At 27.5% G+C, this 19,187-nt stretch overlaps 1 protein-coding gene across 1 annotated transcript; it reads left to right on the top strand.

Moving 5' to 3' along the window:
* Positions 1 to 812: 812 nt before the first annotated feature.
* LOC142328288 (uncharacterized) lies at positions 813 to 14,986 on the top strand. The gene is made up of 4 exons (XM_075371993.1): positions 813 to 877; positions 8,261 to 8,847; positions 10,165 to 10,710; positions 11,113 to 14,986. Exons 1-4 carry the CDS (start codon positions 813 to 815, stop codon positions 13,794 to 13,796), a joined length of 3,882 nt encoding a protein of 1,293 aa, XP_075228108.1. The 3' UTR covers positions 13,797 to 14,986.
* Positions 14,987 to 19,187: the final 4,201 nt, after the last annotated feature.

Genomic DNA, 19,187 nt, shown 5'->3' on the forward strand with positions numbered 1-19,187 from the left:
GGTTTTTAAATTTTTGGTTAGTAGTATAGGAAAGGAAAGGAAAGGTAGAAACTCCTTTTAAAAATAGAAAACATGGAAAACGTGTGATAGGAAAATGGGATGAATTTGACATTTTTCAAAATGAAATACCAACCCTAAAAATATTGCTGGCTGTGATAAACTATGATATGAGTACACCAAATATTGGACGCACTAGTTTATACAAATTACTGTTGTTGATGGATTTAAAATTTATTAAAAGAAATAAAAAAACTGTAATTGTTGATCAAGAATAGATCATAATTTGGCAGTGTAATTATTTAAAAAATATAGCAACTTACAGAAAAACAGGTATAGATATATTTTATTTGGATGAGACGTGGATAAATGAAGGCTACAACTCATCAAGATTCTGATGTGATATGACAGTTACATCGGTAAAAACAGTATTTCTGCCAGGGTTAGGCAGGGGCCTGCAACCTCTAAAAAATAAAGGAGATTAATTAATTGTGGTACATATTGGCAATGAAAAGGATTTTTAGAGGGGGGATTACTCGTTTTTGAATCCAAAAATCTGGAGACTACCACGATGATATGAACAGAGATATTTTTAGAAAGTGGTTTGAAAAAGTACTGTCTATATTACCTGAAAATAGTATTGATGGACAATGCTTCGTACCACAGTGCAAAACTATAAAATATTCCAAAATTGATACCAACCCGTTATCAGTTGTTAATTCTCCAAAGTTGATTCCAAATATTCCAAGCTGAGGAGGAAACAAGAAATTTCTTTATGGCTGCAAACAAAAAGTATCCACTTGAAAAATGCATAAATGAGGTATCCAACTGATAAGTGGAAACAATCTGTGAGGCATGTTACAGAAGAAGAAAAGAAGATGTGATACTCAGATAATTTTCTCAATGTTGAGGTTGAACTAATAATTAATGTTAGAGATGATTCATCATCAACGTCAACTTTTGAGAGTGATGAGGAATCTGATATAATAGAGAGAATCCAGTGTTTGTCGGACACTCACAGAGAATATGGTAAGCAATTTTCATAACATTTCGAAGTGTTAAAATTTTTTCAAGTCATATACCAGTTAAATTATTTTTAATAATATGGTACCTAATGATTGGGATATATTGTTTTCGTAGGTTTTATTATATTAAACATTTTGTGAGGGATTAAAATGTTATAAATTTAATATAAAATTAAGTATAAAGTAAATTAAATAAATAATTATATTTAAATTATAATAGTAATTAGAATTACAATAATTATATATAATAGAATTATAATATTTAAATAAATTAATTAAATGTAAAAAGAGTATAAAATTTTGTGAGAAATCACAAAAACTTGTAAATTTAGTATGTAATATTTTTTAGGCATACTGTTCCACAGCGCTCTGTCATCTGCAGTGTATTTATGCAATATCTCTTTCTTAGAATGAACAGAGAGTAAAATAATTTATAGTGATAGAATGATGTTTAACATAAAGTAGAAAATTCTAAGATCCAAGTCCTAATAAAGGTAGTTACTTTTATACAGATTGTGGATACTGGTATCCTTTGGTGGTTGGGTTTCAATTAACCACACATCTCAGGAACGGTCGACCTGAGACTGCACAAGACTACACTTCATTTCCATTCATACACATCATCCTCATTCATCCACTGAAGTAATACAGTAGTTCCGGAAGCTAAACAGAAAAGAAAAAAAGAAAAATACCACCAGTATTATGCAATGGTCAAGAAGATTCATGCATTAAAATTAGTAGTGTAAGAGTATCTAGTATTCTTTCTCATTTACTTATTGCTGCTATTCTTTTTTCCATATGCATGAACAACAGACTAGCATACATTTAATACTTTTCTGTTTATCATATGCTAACAGTTAGCACAATAACACATTAAATGCATTTGTTAGTATTCTTTTGATTATTTTTATTAAAGACTTATACTTTGCTAATGATTTCAATTGGTTTTATAAGACAGATATTACAAATTTTAAAATTGTAAATTGCTTAAGCATGTTTGAGGTTCTGTTTTCACATTCCATTAAAAAAATACAATATAACTGTTTAAAAATTGTCAGTTTATTTTTATGACAACTTTGCTTTATGTGTTTTTATAAACAAGTTTGGCAGCAATAGTTTGTAGTTTTACAGCATGCTCTTGATGTGAATAAACTTTTCTTCCAAAAGTAAAAAACAAAATCTATCATTGAGGAGAAATTGGATATGAATATTGTGTGAAAAAACATAATATTAAAGATCAAAGTTAACTGTGTAAAGAATGTAGTGTAAAATGTTAACAGAAAACATAAAATCAATTTGACCGGATACAATCTATGAGGGTCCATAAACATCACCATCACCTGTATAACACAAGTGAAAGCACCCAAAGTTCTTACCCAACTTCTACATGGTATTTCAGTAATGAAACTGGTATATGCTTGCTTTCCACTCTTCTTTCATCTCTATATTTTCTACAATTTAATAATGAATATAATAAAATATTTCCCACCTACCAGAATTCAGAGTCCAGCAAATACCATGGGTTCACCAAATTTCAAGGGACATACAAGCCAACTGTGCTTGCATAAAGCAGAGTCACACCAAGATTACTGTTGGTGGCAGATTTTATTTAGGATCTGCTGTAGGTTTTTATCATGTCAAATTCAGGATGGGTGCAGAATCAACCCTAGGTTCAAAACCACAGACTTCCACCTATGTTGAAATGATTCAGGAGAGCACTAAACGTATATATCTGAACCTACACCAGGTGCCTCATGGCACTCCAGTTGGTACATACAGTACAAAAAAATCTTATGTTTTACATGAATCTATAGTTAACTGTTAAGTAAAGCTTAATCAAAGCTATAAAAGCTATTATAGTAAAAATATTTGATGTAAAATATTAAATTAAAATTGTTATTGAACTTTTACCTCAGTAGGACACTTAAAGATATTTAAATATAATAATACACAATCTGGATTTTATGTGTTTTATACATATTGTAAAATCACTCATGTCTGTGTCCTCCCCTGAAGTAATTTTGTTCATAAATCAATAACCGGCAGATTACTTGAAAATTGATGAGTTGTAGGCAGATTTGTATTAAAACTGTTTTAATATAAAAAATCCTATTTCAAAATACAAGATTTACTGTATTAATATATATATATATATATATATAATATATTATTAACAACATATAATACAAGTAATATATTAATATATACTAATATATTAATATACTACCATGAAATAAACATTTTAGACAATAATGTTTAGATTCTAAAGATTGTACAGTATTGCATTTTAAACGGAATGGAAATAACTGGAACAGTCTGATTATTTTTTTATAAATAAATACTAAAACTATTTTAGTTACTTCAATATTGAATTAACCCTTAGAAGAGTGATTAGGTTGTATCATGAATTTAAATTGTCAAATGACATTAAATTGCAAAAAATACAATATTTTAAAATTTTATATTTTATTAATTAAATTCTACTTTTATCTTTCTTTGTATAAGCTCCTTACAACAGTTTATTGGAGTTGACATAAACTATACTGTCTTTAGGCACTGGTTGTTTTCTTATCATTATGCTGTTTAAAATGTAATCATGACAAAAAAGAATACATTTTCTATGAGCTGTAACTTTGTTTGATAATTTTAAATTATTATTATTTAATAATTTTTTAAATTGTTTATTTAAAAAATAATTACACTTTGGCAAAAATTCTCAAATTTAAGTTATATTTTTGAAAACGCAAAATAAAATTGAAATTGTATAGGTGGATGTGAGCATGTGTGTTTTAAATTAATTTAATCAATTTATTTAACTTTTGACATGAAATGAAAATATTTGATTTTTTGACAAGTTAATGTTTAAAGTTATTCTACAAAACTAACACTCAGTAAGGGTGTATGGAGAATGTTGTGCGACATTTATATTAAAAATATTGTGTGAGTTTATTTTATTTTTTTTAAATAATAAATGATAATGAGGGTTACAAATAGGCAGCAATGCATTTTTCTCAGCCACAGTGATTCTTTATGATTTATGATAGTAAACAGAACAAAACCCAAGAGAATAACTGTTTTGTCTTTAAAGCACATTTTTTTCCAGTTTTTCTTGAGGTTTAATGAAAGTTGGCAGGATTTTTATAGATGACTTATTTAACTTCATATTAGTAAAAGGAATATAATAATAAAATGTGTATTAATAGATGTGTGATAAAAATAGCAACTCTGAACATGATTTGAATCCAGAAAGAAAAAACTGGCTAAAGTTGGTCATGACTTAGGACCTAATTTGTTTGATCCAAATGACAACATTAATAATATAATAATACAGTATGAATTAGGCCTATACATTATCTCATAATACAGGCCTTCAATAACTTTTTTATGCAGTCCAAAGGGATTATGCATGAATATAAAAATATTTTTTTTTTTTAATTAAGATCGAAGTTGGCTGTGTATGTACTAATATGATTACTACTTTTTTCATAAAAGACCATATAGTTATTTTAGTTAGGAATTTATTATATATACTGATACGTTACTAACATTATTTACCCCTTGCATCTTTTTTTTTTGCTTCATTTTTGCATTATAATTGCTGCTTCTCTTTTAACTCTAAATATATTCAAACATCAACTCTGGGTTCAGCTCTATTTTCTTGTTAAGTGACTAAAATAAAAAATTACATTATTTTTGTAACTTGCAGAAGAATTTTTTTTTTCTATTTTAAAGTATTGTATTACAAATGAAAAAATTAAAAATTTTAAAAACCCATGAAGTTGTTTTGAAGAAACATATCTACTTTAGTGCCTCCTGACAGCTTACAACCATTAAACTAATCTAAGAACCTGCTCTGAAGTGATAACTATGTAACACAAAATACCGCACCAAAGTCGGTCTAGTATTTTTTGAGGAAAATGGTAACAGACATACACACACACACACACACACACACACACACACACACACACACACAACCTCTTAGCCCAAACACATAATAATTACACATATATAAAACACATATCTGAATAGTTTATAATTTTATCAGAGGCATTAATTTAAAACAACATTAAAAAAGAAGGAAAAAAATTCTAAATCTTTGTATTCTGAATGAAAAGAGTATTTAAAATGTAATTTTAATTTAAATAACTGACTACATAAATGATTCCTGATATAATTTTTTCTCATATTTATCCTTATGCTGCATACTGAAATTTTATACAAGCAAAAACATGAAATATATACAAGCCCATTAATAAAATTTCGTAAAAGTGTATACAATTTTATGTTAATTTAGCGAATGAAATTACTTACCATAAATTCTTATGTACAAGTAAAGATTTTAGATAAAAATAAACACACCGATCGACTGATATACCAGAGCTTAAATTAAATTGTCTTGACTTTATCAGATTAGTTTATTAATATACAAATTATAAGATTTTATTACAAAACAAAAACTATGTTAATATAGTTTAATGTAGATTGAGATGAATTTGTCATGCTCAGTTTAGTGCAGATACAGATTACACATAAATATTCAATATAGCCAATCGGTTGGCTTATATCCCCTTGGCTTAGCCCTTTTGTTTTATTTGCTTACATAATAAATAAATAATTTAAAAAAATATAATAAATCATTATATATATAAACTTTTATATATTACGTAAATATTAATACAAATTTTATGATTTTTTTATTGTTTTCTGTAACCAATTAAAATAAATTTCCTACTTAATTTTATGTTAGGTAATTATCAAAAGTTTTTATTAAACTATATTTCCAGTTTAAAATTAACAATATAATATTACTATTGGAATTCTCGTTTAAATGTAGCAGTCAATGTTTTAATTATATAATCCACGAGTTTGTGTAAGCATATGATTTTTAGCCTCCAAGTTAGTTTGTTTTTTTGATAACAATTAAGCTGCTCAGCAAAAAATCCAACAATAGAAAAAGTTGTATTAGTTCATGAGTTCATTCTACCCCAAGAGGATTACTTCCTTAAGTCAGAAATTTATACAAAATCATAAAATAATTAATTAGTAGTTAATCAATCAGAAACAATTAAGAGTACTATCCCACTATCATATTCTGATTAAGAATTATTTTAGAGAATCTGGTGGAAATTTAATGAAAATTTATATAAATATTAATACTTACTACAAACAAAATACAAAAGGCTATAGAAAAGCAACAAATTAAAAAAACAAACTAAGAGTACACAAATTAAACTATAGTAACTACATTGAATATTACATTATTTAGACTTGGACAGATGCAAACCATAGATACAAAGGACACATATCCAGTAATATACATATATAACAGAACAACTTTCTCAACATAAACTACAAACATACAATGTTGTTATCCTTAAGATTTAAATTTACACTAGTATACAAAATTTATGAACACAACATTAAATAGTATTACATTAAAAAACACACTACAATATATAAATTTTATAAAAAAATTGCAATATATAAAGTTATTAACAACGTAACATGCAAACTTTATATATGGTTCATAGTAGTCGGAAAGTCTATTCATGTCTAATATGGAAAAACATAAATTCTATAAAAATAAGATATTAAATTAATAAACAATAATACTGCTTTATAATATACTACCCACTTCCCTCCTGGATCACCTAATGCTATAAACCACAAAGTCTATTCGAAAACAACATCTTTTAATTTTAATATTATTAATGAACGTATGGTATAATTCCCATACTACAAAAATCATTTCAGGTAAAAAAAGCAAAACTTTAATTGGGCTGTTAATAAATAAGTAAATACAACAAATTTTAATTAAATGTTAAAGTTGACAAAATATATTTTGCATAGCTAACAGAAATCTATCGAATTTTTAATGTCTCTGGCTTCAGTAATGGTTCAGTTTTTCTCCACAAATGAATGACATACATATCTGCCTCTTATCATTTTTACACATAACAGCCACCATCTTCATTATCAAACCTACTAGGAAAGTCATTTCCAGATCAGTAAAATCTTCACAACACATTTTTAAAAGTACCAATGCACACTATGCCGACTCTTCAACGAATTTTCTGTTATGACCAATCCATATCAAAAATGCTATTTAATTACAGAGCTTTTGTAACCAATTCTAAGCAGACACCATCATCATGAAGAAACTATAACAACTCAAAAAAGTCTTCAAAAATAAATTTCCCTGTATTTAGAAAATGAGTATTTAAATTGGTGTATTTTTAAGGAATTACAGAAATTTCAAAAATCATATCACTCACTAATATTGCATGGCTTACTCTTAACTCACAATCGGACATAAATGCATTACAAAAAGAAAACTCACCTTTTTTTCATATTAAAAATTTTAGGATACTTTCACCATCCAATGAAAATTAGTATCCACAGAGCTTTGTACAAGATAAAATTTTCATTAATTTAAATTTTTGCCATTTATTTACATTGTACTCATAATTCAGGTGCAAGTGTTTTTGAGGGAAATGAGACATCATCTAGAAAAAAAAATATTTTAAGGAAATTTAATTTTAATTTATATATTAAAGTAAAACACTACAAAAAATCTGTTATTATTTTTAGGTGGTATTGTCTGCAGTACTAACTCAACATGAAGAATTAGTAATTAATAAACAACAAGATGAAAAATCAATATTAAAAAATAGTGAAAATAACCTCAAACAAGATGTAAATGAAAATTGCACGTACACTGAAAACATTTTATCATATGCACAAAAAGAGGAAGGAAAAGAAAATAATAGTAGTAAACCAGAATACTGTGAAACAATTGAGAAAAAAAACCAAACGCCATTATATATTGATAATTTTCAAGACAATAAAACTAATAGTACCTTTGCATCACATAAATCAAATGAAAATGTAGAAAATACGACAGAAAATACTAATAAAGAAATAGCAAATAATTTGGAAATAATAAATAAAAATATTACTGATAATTTAAACAGTAGTAATCAGACTGATCAAAATAATAATAATAATAATAATAGCACTAATAGTAACTTATTTACCCTTTCAGTTAAAAAGGTCACTAAAAGAGAAAATCGGCCTAAGTCTTATTATTATGATGAACAAGAAGAATATTATCCAAAATATTACAATAAACGTAATCCTATCGCTTACAGGGGATCTGATGATGATGATGATGATGGTGATGATAATGATAACAATGATGATGATAATGATGATGATGATAATGATGACAACAGAAACTTCCAATATAATGGTCAAATTGATGAAGATTTTGATGAATATGATGATGATGATGAAAAAAATAACATCATCGATGATGATAATTACAATGAAGATATTGAAAATGATGAAATCAGCGATTATAAATATGGAGAAAGATATTTAAGAAAGGCTGATAAATCAACTGACATATCAAATAATGATGATAATTTTGATCTTTTGCCAAAACACTTACCACCATTAAATTTCACAGAGCTGCAACTTGAAGCATTTACACAATTTATTACCAATTTAGTTACGGCACACATGAAGCAATTGGAGCATGAATTTTCATCAATGAGTAATGAGAACGATTTTAAAAATGAGAGTAATAATACATTATTAAATCAAACATTAAAAAAATTGATGTCAGGGAATCAAAATAATGCAAAAGAGGATTCAGTCATAAATGATATAGATATGAATAATTTAACAGAAAGAGACATAAATGAAAATGATCATAGTAGAGATGAAGTAAGAAATCCAAGGAATACAATGGATGAAACTACGAATAATCCAGAAGGTGACTACGAGAATAATTCACAATGGTATTCTCATGGTGCTAGTGATAATAAATATTATAATGATGACGATGATTTTTATGAAGATAAAAAGTTAAAACAATTAGAAAGAAGATATAAATATAAATGTCAGGATGAAAAACCATTTGTATTAGTACATATTGACGATTTAGAAAAAAATAAAAAAAAGTACGATGATAAAAATGATCATTATAATAAAGATACAGATGAAAAATATAATTCTGGAGATTATGTAAATAATTATAATAAAGAATTACCTGTTCAAAAAAGTATCCAGAAGCGAAATGTTGATGATATGTCAGAAATTTTAGATAATGAAAAACAATCAAATAATCCTTATACAAACCTGTTCCATTATCATTCTTACAACGATAAAAATTTCAACAATGATAAAATCAAAACCGACACATCTAAAACACAAAATATTGTTAATAATTCTAAAGAAAACGCAAATGTTTTAATTAAAGACATAATGATACATCCTCCTCCAGTAACATACGATGTTAAAACCATTGATATTAAAAATTTACCTAATATTTTACATTCACATGGTACAAAAACATTAGATAATGGTGTTGTATATAAAATAACTGATATTCTTAACGACAGTGAAAAAATAAAAAAAGAAATTGAATTCATACCTGATACAGTTATGTTATACGTAGTTGATCATTTTTTCGGAATACCAATGGATCTATCTCCTAATCCATTTATAATTAATTCTAAAGAATCTAATAATAATAGTAACAGCAATAATGATGATATTATTAACAATGATAGACTAATTGCAAAGCCATCAAACAAGATGAAACGTGATCTACGTCACTTACCTGAAAATACAGAGAATGAAAAGAAAATTAATAATGAAAGAGCAAAGAAAAGTCATCTAAGATGTAGTAGTGACCTTGAAAATTACATTTTATTTCACCTAGAAAAATGTATCGATAAAATAATAAATGAAAAATTAACACCAAAACAAAGAGAATGTGTTGATAGAAATATGTTAAACAGAATAATAAATCAAAATGTTATTAATAAAATTTTGGAACAGAAAAACAGTATAGTAAATGAGTATTATCATTCTCCTACCGGCGATATAATAGGAAAAGAAAATAAATTTAAACACTTTTTCCAGAAATCTCAAGACTATAAAGACAATGATAAAACATATGTTAGCATTAAAAATTTAAATATCTTTTATGAAATTGATGGAGAAAATGGCTGTATCCATATTCCAACACATAAAATGGATCCTATACCATACAAACTATTAAATTATGAAAAAAGAAATTCTGCCTTTAATCAAATAAGTAATAATAATATACCTAAAATATCATCAGATTATGGTAATACTGTTCCAAATCAACATTTCAAACTGTTAACACCATCAAACCAGCAGCAAAAAAATATGGATAGAATAATATCACAAAATGAACTGAATACAGATATGCAGTTATCAAATAATAATGATGATTATATAAGAACAGATAATTCAAAAAGTAATAAAGATAAGTTAACATATAAACGAGAAAATATAATTGCAAGCAAAAATACACCGTACTTAATAAATGAAATTGGTAGTACAAGCCAAACAGAAAACAAAAATGATTTAGCTAGTGGTTTATATAGCAATCGAGTCTCTACACCTCTTTTCATAGATGAAAAAGAAAAAGATATGATTTCGAAGGAGGCCAACTTAAATTTTGATGAAACTATAGAAAGAGAAGTGATTAATAATTATAAATCGGATAGTAGAACAGCAAAAGAAAATCTGTCTAATGACAAATATGAATTAAAAAAAGGCGAAAATAAAGGTAAGGAAGAAGCAACAAAAACAATTATAAAAGATGAGAACTTTGATGATGTACATACTAAAACAAACAAATGTACAACAGAAAATGAATCAAATGAATGTTCATATATAAAACCAACACCATACAATGAAAACACAGTGGTTAACAACAATAAAAATTCAAAAAATTATATATCTCATAAAATACAAGAAATAGAAAATAAAAACGATAAAAGGAGGATGATAACAAAAGAAAATATTAATCAAATGATAGTAGATGATACAACAAATAAAGAGACTGAAACATTAAATAAAAAATTATTACATGAAAGTGACATGGATAAAACCAGCAAAGAGTCTGTTCAATCAAATGAACAACACTCATTTAACATTCAGAAACCCCTACCTCTTCTTGTACATGATTCCTTCAAACATAAAAAAGTAAATTCCACAAAAGAAAAGCTAATAAATAATGAAAATAATTCTGAATATATAGACGACACATGTAGCTGTAACTTAAGTCATAGCACTGAAATTTTTTCAAGAAAATGTTGTAACAAAAACAAAAGTGACTCGCCTGAGTTATATAACAAAGTAGTTAATTTACCAGATGATAAAATAAATTACGATAATAGACAAATCCGACAGGATGTAAACCAAGCACTGATTTCTGAAAAACAAAATAATGGTATTAAAAATGGTAAAAGAATTGTTGATCATGAAAAAGAATTTGAAAACAGAAGTAAAAATTCAGAAAAATATAAAACAACACAAGCAGAAGAAAACATAAAAAAATCAAATGCTGAAAAAAGTAGAAATAAAGAAGATAATATGAAGCACAAACAAATAAATAATGAAGATGAAAACTTAAAGAAGAATATCAAAGTTCAATTAGCTGATAATATAGAAAAATATGAAAAGAGTGAGAAAAATCAATTTTCTGCAGAAAAACAAGGAAAAGTAAATGAAAATGTTAAAAAAAGGGAAAATAATGAAAAAGAACAAATAAATCAAGATCAGAGTTTAATTTACAATGAACAACAAATAAAAAATAAAACTATTAAAAAAGGTACAGATGTCAAGAATGGAACAAAGCAAAAGGAATTATATGAACAAAACGATAAATCCCAAAACAGAAACATAAATAATCCAGAGGAAAATGAAATAAGAAAACATCAAATAAGTAATGTTAACAGAAATGAAAAAGTTGATAATAAAGTACAATCGTTAAAAAATCAAGAAGCTAATTTTGCCCTCACAAATGATGAAAAGAATGAAAACCTGATAAAAAAGTGGCGACAAATAGAAGATAATCAGTTTAAATTAACAAAAGGAAAAAATAATAAATTAACTAAAAACAAAATTAAAAATGGTAATCAAAGAAAAAATACAGCAAATGAAAAGCTTATAAAAGATGACAATGAGGATAACGAATACAGAATGAATAATGAAAATGATTACTTTAATATCAATAATGAGGATTATTATGATGATGATTTTAAAAATGACTATGATGATGATTCTTGGGAAAAGAAGAAGGAAGCAGAAGATTATTATTACGTTGATGAAGAAGATGAAAAGCAAAGTAAAAAAAATGAAGAAGTAGAAGATGAAGATGAACCTGAACAAGAGCAAGAAGATAATCTTGATGAAGATTACAATGAAGATGAGGATAAAAGTGAAAAATCAAAAGAGTATGATAATTATAGAGAAAACAATAAAATAACATCTGAATCTGATGAAAAAGAAAGTATAAATGGATTTCAAAATGAAAAAATAGATCACATGAATCCAGATGAAGCACAAGAAACAGCTGATTATGCTGATGATTATTATGATGATATAAATGTTGAACTTGAAGACCAAATTAATGATGAAGCAGAAGAAGAAAGAAGAAAGAGAGAAAAAATTAAAATGACTAGTGATGAGACATCTGCAGAAATTAATTATGAGAATAAAAGGGATGAAACTGATAACTGGGTGGCAGGAAAAGGGGAGGAGGAACAATATAGTGATTATGAGGAAGAAGAGGAAGAAAATGATCTAAAAGAAGAAAATGAAGGTGAAAACAAAGAGAATAATGAAGAAAGAGAAGAGGAAGAAGAAGACAGTAATGAAAGTGAGCAGGAAGAAAGTAAAGAAAATGACCTAGAAGAAGTTGAGGAACAGGAAGAAAGTAAAGAAAGTGAACTGGTAGAGGATGGGGAAGATGAAGAAAAAAGAGAAAATGAAGGAGAGTCCACAGAAGAAGTGTCAGATGAAAAAGAAAGTGTAAAGGTAGAAGAAAAAGAAGAGAATTTTGAAGGTAAGAAAGTTGAAGAAAATGAGATAACCGATTCAAATAAAAAATCAGTACGAACTGATGCAGATTGGATTTTCCAAGAATCTGAACCGCATACTGAACAAAACCGAACAGCAAAAAGTGTGCAAACAAGAACAATGGAACTCAATGATAATGAAGTAGGTAACAATAAAGCTACACATAAAAAATATGAAAATAATATTAGTAAACATAACAAAAATATAAATGAAAATGAAGAATACGTTAAAAAAAGTGATGTTAAAAAAGTTATCTTGGATATTCTAGAGTCTAAGCGGCCAGACATAGAAAAAAGTAAAGAAATGTTTTATAAAGGTCCAGAAAATAAATATAATGAATTAGTAAAAGATATAGAATCATATTTTGCTAAGAAGAATGTTAGTGTAGGTGATGATATATGTGTTTATGAAGAATACGGCAGTAAACATGGTGATAGTGATTTAATTTATTTATGTGGTACAAAATTATACCAAAATGGAGTGCCCAAGAAAGATGCGCAAAATTTTAATTTAATCATTAAAAACCCGTATCACAATGACAATAAAAAATCAACCTATGAAATATTAATAGATCATAAAAATAATAATAATTACAGCCCAATAAAACATAATAAACACTCAAATGAAAAAGAAGATAATTCCTTGAATGATAAAAATAAAAGATCTATCAAAGGAGAGATGAAGTTCATGCATAAAAAAAAAAGAAATTCAATTCACAATAATAAACACACAAAAGAAAAAGAACATAATTCCTTACATGATAAAAATAAAAGATCTGTCAAAAGAGAGATGAAGTTCATGCTCCAAAAAAAAAGAAACTCAAACCAAAAAGTAAGTCGCAAAACCAAAAGACTAAAATAATAATTAAATTTTGTAGATGAGAAATAAAATCCACTCACAAATAAAGTTCTAAACATGCAGTAGGTAAAAATAAAATTAGATCAGTGTGATTACTTTTATACAAGAAATTAATATGAGCAAAGTAATAATAATACTAACATAATAAAACCAACAACTAATAAATAAAACACTGATAATTACAGAATGTAGTTTATAGAAATAGGATATAACACTAAGTCTAGAACAATATGCAAACAGTGAATAGGTATATATGTATATATTTATGTGTGTGTGAATGTATGAATGTGCTTAGGTGTGGTAACGAAATGGTTGTATGTAAAAATAATTTGTAAACATACTAAAAGAACTGAATATGAAAATAAGTCAATGAATAATAACTACATTTATATTATACATTTTTAATGGTTAATACAAAAACAAATTTATTGTTTAAATCTTTTTTACATTTTGTTAAAAGTGTAATGATTAAACAATAAAAGTAATACTATTATATACTATCACTGGTTTAACAAAAATTCAGAACCAATAGATAAAATCAAATCTTCATGATTCTAAAGTAATTTAATATAAATATTGAAAAAAAAAGATGTTATAGAAGAATTCCAGTTAACCATCTAGGTAAAAGTATGATTAATTTTAATTGGAACTGATTGTACAAGTTATGTAGAACTTTCTGAATATCAACCATTTAAATTTTCTTTTGCAATTTCCGTAATAAATATAACACAGGCAATAATATTTAGAAAATGTAAATAGTATGTTATTATAATCCAGATGAATATTATTAATAAATTTTATTGGCACTGAATATATATAAATATAAATTACATTGTTTAAATAGTAAAAGTTTAAATAATAATATTTAGCAGGCTCACACCTAAATAATAAAAATAACTGAAATACAATTAAGAAACAGAATTTTTTATAACTTATTACAACTTATTTATGCCATTAAACATGATTAAAATTTATTATTGCTGTCAAGTTGTTTGAGATGAAAATATAGAATAATATTTGCATGTAAGAAGAACAATAACATAACTGGTTAACTTAAAGAAAGGAGCTGGTTATTAACCAATACTTAAATTCATGTATTAATAAATAATGTGCATAATCTGATTCTATCATAAACTAATTTTCAATGAAATATACTGATAAACAATTTTACATATTTAAACATTGTCATTAATTTTTATAACGTTAAGTTTGTATTTTTTTATACTAATTTGTTTTTATATTTAATTTTTTATACATTATTGTAATATAATTTTTGTATATTTGTTTCCAATAAAATGCATATTATTTATTTATTATTATTTTATTTAACAAATAACACTTAACAATCATAATTAAAAAAAAAAACAAAAAAAAACAACTTTCCTTTATCACAATTATACATCACAAATTTGGTTAATAAGAAGGAACAAAACATAAATAAACCTTCGCCACAAGCAGTTAAATTTAAAAATTTTTCAGTAACAATGATTACTCATTGATAAGGAAAAGGGCCTTATAAAGAAACCTAATTTATGGTTACAAGACATTTATACTTTTTTGTCTTAGGGTGTGAAAAATTATTTCACATTTGTAAATTTCATAACTGTATCTTAAAGGAAAACTCTCTCTTGTAAAGATATACACTCTGTTCAATTCTACAAAGATATCGCATTAACACACTGCAGACAACAGAGCCTTGTGGAACAGTATGCCTAAAAAATATTACATACTAAACTTACAATTTTTTTTAATTCCTCACAAAATGTTATACTTGCTTAACAATTAATTTATTTAATTAAAATTGTAATTACCATAATAATTTATTTAATTTATATTTACTTTGTTTAATTTTATATTAAGTTTATAACTTTTTAATTTCTCACAAAATTTTTAATATTATAAAACCTATGAAAACAACAATATCCCAAACAATAACAACAATATTATTAAAAATAATTTAATAGGTAAAATACATCACTTGAACAAAACCTTACCAATTTAAAACGTTAAGAAAATTGCTTACCTTATTCTTTGTCAGTGTCTGACAAACTCTGGATTCCCCACACTATAATCGATTTTTCATCACTCCCAGAAGTTGGCACTGATGACGAATCATCTCTAACATTAATTATTAGTTCATCAACCACAACATCAAGAAAATTATCTAAGTCCCACATCTTCTTTTCTTCTTCTGTTAACATACTTCACGCACTGTTTCCACTTATCAATTGATACCTCATTTATGCCTTTTTCAAGCAGGATTTTAATGTCTTTCATTTTATATGTGTTACTATTTCAGGCAACATAGCCTTTTACTTGGTTCCATACTAACTCAATCAGATTAAGATTACATTGATAAAGGGAAAACCTTAACACCATATGACCTTTTGTTTCAGCAAAATCATAGATTAAAAATGTATTAAATTTTTCACGATTGTGTTTTACATATTCAAGGAGTTCTGCTTTTAAACTGTTTTCTCCAAAGCAGATATTTTTTGATTGCAGCCATAACGCAATTTCTTTTTTCCTCCATCAACTGTTTGGAATATTTTCCAGTTTTACGATATGGTATGAAGCCTTGTCCATTTCAACAATACTATTTTCGGGTAATAACAACAATGCTTTTTCTAACCACTTCCTAAAAATATCTATGTTCATGTCAACGTGGTAGTCTCAAGATATTTTGGAAAACGAGTAATCCCCGCTCTAAAAATCTATTTCATTGCCAATATGTAGCACAATTAATCACTTTCCTTTATTTTTTTGGAGGTTACAGGCCCCTGCTTAATCCTGACAGAAATGCTGTTTTTACAGATGTAACTGTCATATCACAACAAATTCTTGAAGTGATGAGGTCTTCATTTACCCATGTTTCATCCAAATAAAATATATCTCTGCCGGTTTTTCTAAAATTTGCTATTTTTTAAAATAATTACGCCACCAAATTATGATCTCTTCTCAGTCAACAATTGTACTTTTTTTATTTCTCTTAATAAAATTAAAATCCATCGACAACAATAATTTGTATAAACTGGTGCATCCAATCTTTGGTAAACTTTTGTCAGAGTTTAATGTAGCCAGCAATTTTGTTAAGGTTAGTACAGGTTGATTCAAAGAAACGGGAAATTTTGAAAGTTGTGTTGGTAGCCGTGGGCGATTGGTACCACTTGATAAGTGGCGCCAGCCTCTCTAACCTAACCTGCCATTTAGTTGTCATGGATCCTTGGAGTGGTGCGCAACGTGCATTTGCTATCAAAGCGTTTTACAAAAACAATGACTGTGGAGGGAACGTGTCATTTTAATCTGGGACGGCACGACCGTGTTCCATCAACACATGCAATTAAAACATTGATATCTAATTTTGAGGAAACTGGTTCGGCAATGAAAAAGAAACCTCCAGGCCGTGAGCGAACCGTCCGTACACCACAGAATGTTCAAGCTTTACAAGATGCTGTCACACGAAGTCCACATCGGTCAATCCGTCGTCTCTCAGGATCTTTACAATTGCATAGTTCAAGTGTTCGAAGAATGTGAAGGACTTGCAATTCCATCCATATAAGTTGCAGATCGTCCAGGAACTGAAACCGAACGATGGAGTTGTGCGAGCACAATTTTGTAATGTAATGCTTCGGAAGATAAATGATAACGAATTGTTTGTTCACGAACTGTGGATGTCAGACGAAGCGCATTTCCACCTCAGTGGATTTGTTAACAAGCAAAATTCCAGATACCGGGCACAAGAAAATCCTACGCAGCTACACCAGCGTCCGTTGCACAGCCAGAAAGTGTGGTGTGCTGTGTCATCTTACGGTGTTATAGGCCCTTATTTTTTGAGGATGACAACGTCTTGCGATTACAGTGACGTCGGCTCGTTACGTAGCCATGCTTGAAACCTTTCTTATGGAACAACAAAAGAGATTTCACCGATTTTTAACACAGCCTGGTTTCAACAAGACGGAGCAACGTCACATACTGCACGAATATCGATGGCAGCTGTACGCCGATTGTTTGGACAACGTGTCATTTCACGAAGTGGTGACATTAGATGGCCTCCCAGATCGCCTGATCTCTCAGCTTGCGATTACTTTTTGTGGGGTCACCTTAAAAGCAAAGTGTTCCACAGTAGACCTGCTACAACGGAAGAACTGAAGGCAAAGATCCGAGAAGCAATTGCGGAAATTGCAGTTGAGATGTTACGTCAAACCATGAACAATTTAACGAAGAGACTTCGTGAGTATTTACGTAGAAGAGGTCACCTGCAAGATGTCATCTTTAAAAAAATAAACAAAAATGTATGTATCCTAAAATGGCAACATTTGTACAATTACACGAAATAAAATTCATTTTCTAAAAAAAATTTATCATTAACGTTATTTAATTTTTTCTATTTCCCGTTTCTTTGAATCACTCTGTATTTCGTTTTGAAAAAATAAATTATGTACCGACAATCTTATTATATTTTTGTCAAATATATCCATTTTCTTAGCACAAGTTTTCCACATTTTCTTTTTTTAACAGGATTTTTTACCTTTCCTTTCCTATTTATTTCAGTACGTAATCTATTAATACGACTAACCAATACACCAGTTAATTCAGAAGTAAGTTTCACTACTTCCTGTTTAACCTACATAGAATTTTTCTACAGCAGTTGATTGAGTACATTTAAAACTATTATTTTTTTTTTTTACTACTTTGCAAATGTTTCCCTTTTCTGTGCTTATTAAATGATCTTCCTGAATTATCAGCCATATCAATAAATTACACTGATAGACAAAAAAAAGTTTTTTTTAATGTTTCTCTAAGTGTGATACTATTTCTTCAATTTGCAATTTTGCATACATTACAGATCTGTAAATACAATATTTCTGCCACCATTAGTTTTAAATAAATTACACTTCAAAAAAAATTACGGGAAAATATAGTTAAAATTTATAATTTTTCATGGCCATATCTGTGTTAGAATGATTTCGCTGATGCTTTTCTTTCATAAACAGCCTCAGGCACATTCCGAATTAATATCAAACAGTAATCGGCTGGTATGTTAGTATTCCATTTCCTTTTATAGCGGCTTTCCATCACCTAAATGTCTTGGTGGAAACGTTCACAGAGTTCATCACATCTCCGAGGTTGTCCGGGAAAAAATCCAGAATGAGTGGAGGAAGTATATTTTCAAAGACACATTACATCCCATAGCTTTGTATGAAGTAAGAAATTGATTAACAATGTCGTGGTAATTGTCGGATCTTTGTTTGCCGTGAAAATTTTGCAAACATCTTTAAATGAAGCCCAAACTGCACTTTCTACATTATTTAACAGTGACTTAAATACATCATCTTTGACCAACTCTCTTATTTGAGGACCAACAAATATTCCTTCTTTAATATTTTTCCTTCA

This window comes from Lycorma delicatula, chromosome 7, assembly GCF_047948215.1.
Source record: "Lycorma delicatula isolate Av1 chromosome 7, ASM4794821v1, whole genome shotgun sequence".
Lineage (NCBI taxonomy): Eukaryota > Metazoa > Arthropoda > Insecta > Hemiptera > Fulgoridae > Lycorma > Lycorma delicatula.

Coding starts and splice junctions, on each gene's coding strand:
- LOC142328288 (XM_075371993.1), top strand. CDS start 813: ATGAGGTATCCAACTGATAAGTGGAAACAATCTGTGAGGCATGTTACA. Junction 878..8,260: donor ACAGAAGAAGAAAAGAAGAT/GTGATACTCAGA, acceptor TGATGACAACAG/AAACTTCCAATATAATGGTC. Junction 10,711..11,112: donor ACATACTAAAACAAACAAAT/GTACAACAGAAA, acceptor CTGAATATATAG/ACGACACATGTAGCTGTAAC.